Here is an 8,115-nt window from a genome sequence, read left to right on the forward strand (position 1 = left end):
GCACCAACATTAGTAATTAAAATATAGGTTGATATTAAAAAATCGAAGGCTTTTTTACATCATTATTAAGGACTAATCAATATGTAATATATTTTAGGAATATATACCTATAGAACATAACAATATTATCCATATGAATTCTAATATAAACATATACATTAATAACAAGCTCTATAACTTAACTTTGAATGAAATTTCAATGACCTAATTTGTAAATTGGTCAACATTATTTTTCGCTAAAAAACTAATTTTTTTAATTATAAATTAATGAGTATTCTATAAAAGAATTTATGTGATTTTTCTATTAAAATTAGTGAAAAATTAACTAAGAGTAAAAATTGTAATACTCACATAAATTTAGGGTCCAATATGAAAAAATTAGAATTTTAGAGTCTAAATTGATATAAATTAATTCCCCAAAATATATGATCTCATGTGTGTATATCCCTCAAAATAATATGGACCAAGTTCCCCTTCTAACCAAGTTACTTACAACCTTACCAAACCTATTTTAACCGATTCTTTATTATAAAAGATGGCATACAATTTTGAAAAACAAAGTAACACTGAATTAGCAGCCCATGGGAGAATATAATATATATAAAGCAGCCATGACTTTGAATATAATACACACAATTAATTAATATAAGATCTTGAATTAGTCATGGCCATGTAATTGTACATGTGATTTAGAATATAAGCTTTACTATAAACATATTGTATGATGAAGCAGCCATTTTGTTGTTGTGTATAAATAGAAAGGCATAGAAGAAAGAAATAAACACAAGAGAGATCATTAAGAGAGAAAAAAATGGAGTGGAAGAAAATTGGATTGGTGGCTATGGTGGGGATGCTGGTGATGGCTGCTTTGGTGGAGGAGTGTGCAGCCATTGAAGCACAATCTGTGGAAGGTTTGAATAAAATTGAATTCCCAAGAAAGATGATGAAGGAAGGAAGAATGTGCCCTAGAATCCTTGAGGAGTGCACTACTGATGATGATTGCATGAATGAGTGTATTTGCCTCCCCAATGGCTTTTGTGGTTGAAAGGAACCTCTCTTATAATATAATATAATATATACCTTAATCTATCTTCCATCTTTTGTGTCTTTGTGTGTTATTCTTTGTCTATTTCTATGGTAATAAAGTTTGTCTAATGTATTTGATCAATTTGTGGAACACCCATCAAGTAATGATATGTAACCTTTCCAATTTCTATGTGTATTTGATTCCTCTATATTTCCTTTCAATGCTCTTAACATTACTAGCTATTATGTTCTATAAATATCATTGTCAATTGATGCACTTTGATTTGCGGTATCGTTAGAAATTTAGGCCAATTTGATAACGTTATTGTTTCTGGACAGGACAAAACACATCTAATTTGTTGTTTGGAATGACGTAGATGCCAAAGTTAGATAGGAAGAAATGTAGAATGGAGAAGAAGTCAACAGTTTAAGTTCAAGATCTCATATTTCAGATTTATTTTAAGATACTGTCATATGGAATTATAATGTTGTATTTATAGCAAAATGAAAGATGGAGTTTTTCTTTTTTTCTCTTCGGCTAAGAATGAGATGGATCATTCCTAGTCCTAATAAGTTAGTATTAGATCTGATTAGATCAAGGGTTGCAATAGATAACACTTTTCGGTCTAATAATTAAGTTGATAGCAGTATTTTTTAAGAATTACAAATATAGCAAAATCTTTAAGTAACAAATTATATCACTGATGGACTCCTATTAGTAATAGAATTTATTATCAATATACTCATATAAAAAAATATGATCTATCAGTAATAGAATATGAGAGCTGGATTTAAATTTTGCTTATATCTGCTAATACTTTGAGTCTAATTGCTATATTTACAACTTTTCCTTAGATCAATGATTTGATGAAATTTGGACTTATTTGAACCAAGTCTACTTTATCTCATATTTATCATCCTTATGTTTTCTTTATTTTTGACATATTTGATCAGGTCTAAATTCACCTTTTTTTATTCCAAAGGAAGGTTTGTGTAGATTATCGATAGTTGCGTCGAAGTATTTAAAACACAAGAATGTTGCTACTTTTCTTATCATGCATAGATATGGTTTGCAGTATTAGATATCATAAGAGTACCATCTCGAAATCAATCAGCAAAGAGAGGAGGTAGACAACGCATTTTATTACATAAGACTGGTTAGATAACACGTGAGATCGATGGACGAGATTAAAAATTTTTACTACATCAGTTTTTAAATAAATATTCTCGTTTAAAACAAAGATTCAATCAAATTATTTTTATAAATTAAATAGTAAATATATGACATGAAATTTAAAAGTAATTTGAACCAAGTTCACTTTATCTCGTATTTGTCGTCCTTATATTTTCTTGATTTTTTACATGTTTCATCACGTCTAAATTAACCCATAGCATCGATTCTTCGATTTCAAAGAAAGGTTCGAGTAGATTATCAATAGGTTTGTCGAAGTATTTAAAACACAAGATTATTGTTTCTTTTCTTATCATGCATGAGGATGGTTGGTAATATTAGATATAATGGAGTACCATCTCAAAATAAACCAGCAACGAGAGGATGTAGTCCACGCATTTTATTAAGGGGCAATTGTAACTTCAATAATAATAAAAAAAAAAAAATTGGGTGTGTGTCCCAAGGTTTTGCTTTTTTTTTTTTTTTTTATTTGCACTCATGACAAAAAACTTCCGCCTGAAAATTTGATTGCTATCTGATTTCTATGTGATTGTTATGTGATTGCTATCTAATGTGTATGTGATTGCTATGTGATTGTTATATGATTGCCACACCTGAAATTTCAAAAAAGTTGAAGTCATGACTTTGGTTTCTTAAAATATATTTGCCATACAATATAATTTTCCTTTTATTAATTATGAGTAGTTAGATAACACGTGAGATCGATGGACGAGGTTAAAAATCTTTACCACATATGTTTTTAAATAAATATTTTAAAAAAATAAATTTATTTTTATAAATTAAGTAGTAAATATATGACATGGGATTTAAAAGTAATTGAAAAAATAATGACTTAAACTATAACTAATGAATAGGAAAATGCGTTGGATGCAATTGAAAATGGTTGGAACATAATTTCATTCGGTGAATTGTATGTGGTTAAATGACTATAATTATCAAGTAAATATTGGACTTATATATGGGGATGGTTGGCCAAAATTTGGACGGGGTAAAACAAACTTGACCTTCACGTGACAACAACGATAAATTTATTATTTGGGAGAACACAGATGCCAATGTTATATATGAAAAAATGTAGAATGGAGAATAAGCCAGAAGTTGAAGTTTAAGAACTCGTGTTTCAGGTTTTGTTTAAGATACATCATATGGAATTATGATGATGTATTTATAGCAGAATGAGATATGGAGTTTTCCTTTTTCCTCTTAGGATAAGGATGAGATGGATCTTTTCTAGTCCTAATAAGTTAGTATTAGATCGGGTTAGATCAGAGGTCGCAATAGGTAGCACTTTTAGGACTATAATTAAGTGTATATCACTGATGGACTCCTATTATTGATAAAATTTATTATCGATACACTCATATAAGCAACATGATCCTTCAGTAATAGAATATGAAAGCTGGATTTAAATTTTGCTAAATTTATATTAAAAAAAATTGTATTATGTTACATCTACTAATACTTTGATCTAATTGCTATATTTACAACATCCCCTTAGATAAATAATTTGATGGCACGTTGACTTATTTGAACCAAGTCCACTTTATCTCGTACTTATTGTCCTTATATGTTCTTGATTTTTGATATTTCATCAGGTCGAAATTCACCCATAACAATGATTGTTGGATTCCGAAGGAAGGTTAGAGTAGATTATTGGTAGGTATGACGAAGTATTTAAAACACAAGATTGTTGTTGCTTTTCTTATCATGCATGGGGATGGTTGGTTGGTAGTATTAGATATTGTGGAGTACGATATCAAAATCAATCAACAACGAGAGGAGGTAGTCCACGCATTTTATTGATTAAGACTAGTTAGATAATACTTGAGATTGAAGCACGAGGTTAAAAATCGTTACCACATATATTTTTAAATAAATATTATTTTTAAGAAAAAGATTAAATAAATTTATTTTGATAAATTAAATAGTAAATATATGACATGGAATTTAAAAGTAATTGAAAAAATAATGACTAAAACTAAAACTAATGAATAGGAAAATGCGTTGGATGTAGTTGAAGATGGTCGAAACATAATTTCATTCGGTGAATTGTATATGGTTAAATGACTATAATTCTCATGTAAATATTATATTTAAATATGCTGATGGTTGGCCAACATTTGGACAGGGCTAAACAAATCTGACCTTCACGTGACAACAATGATAAATTTGTCATTGGGGAGGACATAGATGACAAAGTTATATATGAAAAAATGTAGAATGGAAAAGAAGTAAGAAGTTGAAGTTCAAGAACTCATATTTCAGATTTGGTTTAAGAAACATCATATGGAATTATGATGATGTATTCATAGCTGAAGGAAAGATGGAGTTTTCCTTTTTCCTCTTAGGGTAAGGATGAGATGGATCTTTCCTAGTCCTAATAAGTAAGTATTATATCTGATTAGACCAAGGGTTGCAATAGGCAGCACTTTTAGGACTAATAATTACATGTATAATAATATTTGTAATTCTTAAGAATTAAAAATTGTATAACATTGACTCAAATACATAATACAACTAATTTAGCTTTACATAACAAAAATACACATCATGTAACTAACAAAAGGTATACAATATAAATACCTACTAATCAGATCTATAATGCATTAATCATTTTTCTCTTATAAACACTAAACTACTGTAAAAGGAAATCTTCAAGAAGTAGAAGAAAAGAAAAATCTTCCAGTAGATGTAGGCATCTTGGCCGAACCACGTAAACTGGGCTTTCTTCCTCTCTTTCACGTAATCTCTTTGCAAACCTTCATCTGTTTCTTTGCAAAAACAACACAAATACCATTTATCAATCAAACTACAACATTCTTAGAGTATTGAGTAGCATCCAGTTGCTTCGAGTAAAGAAGAAAAGTCATCAAGTAAAGAAGAAAAGTCATCGAGTAAAGAAGAAAAGTCATCGACTAAGAGAGAAAACGTCGAGTAAGGAAGAGAGCTCATCGAGTAAGGAAGAAAGAAAATGTTTACCTGATCGAATCTGTCTTTCGAGTTCAATATCCTATTCAGCCATTTGAGGAAATCATTCCATACATGTGTTCCTCAATTCTCCAACACTCGTGGCTCATCTTCAACCATAATTTCCACCAACCTCAACTTATTTTATCTGAAGTTTTGGGCCTTCAATGGAAAATCTTGGTTTTGGACCTGAAGTTTTGGGCCTTCAATGGAAAATCTTGGTTTTGGACCTGCAAACATTAGCATAAACCAACAAAATTGGTATCAAAGCGTTTAAAGATCATCAGTTCAATCTTTCTTAAAATATGAAGATTCTCAAGGAAACAATTCTTGACATTCTTTCAGGTTATTAATGGTTGTTGCATGGTTTGAAATAGAGAACTTTGATGGGAATGGTGATTTTGGCTTATGGTATGCAAAAATCAAGGCAATTCTTGGACAATAGAAAGGCCATATAGTCCTTTTAGACCCATCTACTTTGCCACCTACGTTAACAACTCAAGAAAGGGAAGATATGGAACTCTAGTTCTTAATCTTAGTGACAATATTTCGAGACAGCTGATCGATCAGGACACAACTTATAAAACGTGGGTCAAGCTGGAAGGTCTTCATGCAACTAAGAATCTGGCTAACAAGATGTTCTTAAGGGAAAATTTCTTCACGTTTAAGATGGATTCTGTTAAAAAACTATCTAACAATTTGATGAATTTAAAATGATAGTTTCTGAGTTTAAGGGCCTTGGTGAAAAGATTGGTGATGAGAATGAAGTTTTTGTTTTGATAAACTCTCTACCCGAAGCCTATAAGGAGGTAAAGAATGCTTTGAAATATGGTAGGGAGTCAGTTACCACTAATGCCATTATTTCAGCATTGAGAATCAGGGAGCTAGAGCTTCATGTAGTAATAGAGGACAAGTCTAATGCTGAAGGACTGTTTGCTAAAGACTAGAACAAGTAGAACAATACTAAAGGAACTAAAAATTAGTCTGGTGAAGAGCATAAGCCAAAAACAAAACTAAGATGTAACTACTGTAAGAAGAAAGGACACTTAGAGAGATTGATACAGCTTAAAAATTAAAAATAAAGAGAAATAGAAGAATTATAAAGGAAATCAGGCAGAAGTCTCAGTAGTTGAAGCATCTTACCTCTATTCTGATGCTTTAGAGTCCACTAGAAATAAAACCAACCAAGTAAGTCTCCTAGGAAAGCATGATTGGGGTCTCGATTCTGGTTTTACTTATCATATGACACCTTTTAAATGTTGGTTTAATACCTATAAGGATGTAGATGAAGAATCGGTGTATATGGGGAACAATGAAGCCTATAAAATCAAAGGAATTTGTTCAGTATCCTTAAAGTTAAAGGATGGATCAGTCAAGCTTCTTAGAAATGTGAGACATGTACGTTTACTCAAGAAAATCTTGATATCTCTGGGTATGCTAGACTCCATTGGGTATGAATACAGGGAAAAGAGTGGAATCCTAGAAGTTATTAAGGATTCAAAGGTCGTTTTGGTTGGTCAAAAGGTTAATGTCCTTTATGTTATCAGAGGAGTGGAAATGATGATAGGTGTCTACACTATTTCTACTACAAAAATGACAGAGGCAGACTTGTGGCACAAAAGACTATCCTATATCAGTGTAAAAGGGATGCGAGCACTGTCTAAACAGGGTATTTTACCCAAAGAGATTAGTGAACACCTCTCTTTCTGTGAACACTGCATCTTAAGGAAAGCAACTAGACAAAGCGTAAAAAAATCTCAGCATACCACCAAAGGGATACTGGGCTATGTCCATTTTGATCGGGACCATCTCTTACACCAAGCCTTAGCGGCTCAAGGTATTTTCTAACCTTAACAGATGATTCTAGGAAAATATGGATTTACTTCCTAAAAAAATAAGGATCAAGTCTTTGGGAAGTTTAAAGAATGGAATGTTATGATAGAAACTCAAACATCTAAAAGGTTAAAATACTTAAGAACTAACAATGGGCTTGAATTTTGTAATGAGGTTTTTGATAAGTTATGTAGTCAGAATGGTATAACTAGACATAGGATTGTGAGGTACACACCTCAACAGAATGGGGTTGTTGAGAGGTTAAACAGAACCATAATGGAAAGGGTAAGGTGTTTGCTATATGATGTTATCTTAAGTCAAAGTTTTTGGATAGAAGTTGTAGCCTATATTGTTTACACCTTAACTAGGTGCCTACACACATCTCTAGAGTTACTTACCTCGGAGGAAAAGAGGTCTAACAATCCTTCTAGTGTTGACAACCTTAATGTATTTGAATGTGTGGGGTTTGTACACCAAAATAAGGGAAAGTTAAAGGTCAGAATTGTTAAGCGCATGTTTGTATGCTTTACTGAGGGAGTCAAAGGATTTAAGATGTGGCATCCAGTAGAGAAAAAGTTCATAGTTAGTAGTGACAGTACTTTCAGAGAAGAGGAGATATTTATGCAAAAAGAAAAGAGGCTTGAAGATGAAGCTGAAACCTCCACTACAGGAATTGAGGTGGAGATAACCACTAAGCAACCTACAAAACCTAATCTACCTAGTGACTTAGAAGATGTAGAGGAAGAAGTAGGGGAGCAAGAGGAAATTGTTAATATACAACTTGACTTAAGTCAGTATGCCTTAGCTAGAGATAAACAAAGAAGGATCATTACTCCTTCAGGTAGATATACTGAAATAAACTATATGAATCTAATTCTTAATGCTGAGTAGCTTCCACTGACCAAGAACCAACAACCTTTAAAGAAGCAACAAGTTGTCTTAATGCACGAAATTGGATAGAAGTTATGAATGAGGAAATGCACTCATCAAATGTGAATGATAGTTGGCCTCTAGCTCTCCTACCTAAAAGTTATAAACCAATAGCTTCCAAATGGGTTTTTAAAATCAAAGAAGGTGCATCCTGTAATAAGAAACCT

General features: G+C 31.7%; 1 protein-coding gene across 1 annotated transcript; it reads left to right on the plus strand.

Moving 5' to 3' along the window:
- The first annotated feature begins 6,487 nt into the window (after nucleotides 1-6,487).
- Nucleotides 6,488-7,909, plus strand: LOC150032642 (uncharacterized). Its single transcript, XM_090306962.1, has 2 exons — nucleotides 6,488-7,022; nucleotides 7,407-7,909. The coding sequence occupies exons 1-2, from the start codon at nucleotides 6,488-6,490 to the stop codon at nucleotides 7,907-7,909; spliced, it is 1,038 nt and encodes a 345-aa protein (XP_090163088.1).
- Nucleotides 7,910-8,115: the final 206 nt, after the last annotated feature.

This window comes from Benincasa hispida, chromosome 11 (assembly GCF_027475165.1).
Source record: "Benincasa hispida cultivar pf3 chromosome 11, pf3_genome.v1.1, whole genome shotgun sequence".
NCBI classification, from domain to species: Eukaryota; Viridiplantae; Streptophyta; class Magnoliopsida; order Cucurbitales; family Cucurbitaceae; genus Benincasa; species Benincasa hispida.

Coding starts and splice junctions, on each gene's coding strand:
- LOC150032642 (XM_090306962.1), top strand. CDS start 6,488: ATGGGGAACAATGAAGCCTATAAAATCAAAGGAATTTGTTCAGTATCC. Junction 7,023..7,406: donor CCAAGCCTTAGCGGCTCAAG/GTATTTTCTAAC, acceptor ACACATCTCTAG/AGTTACTTACCTCGGAGGAA.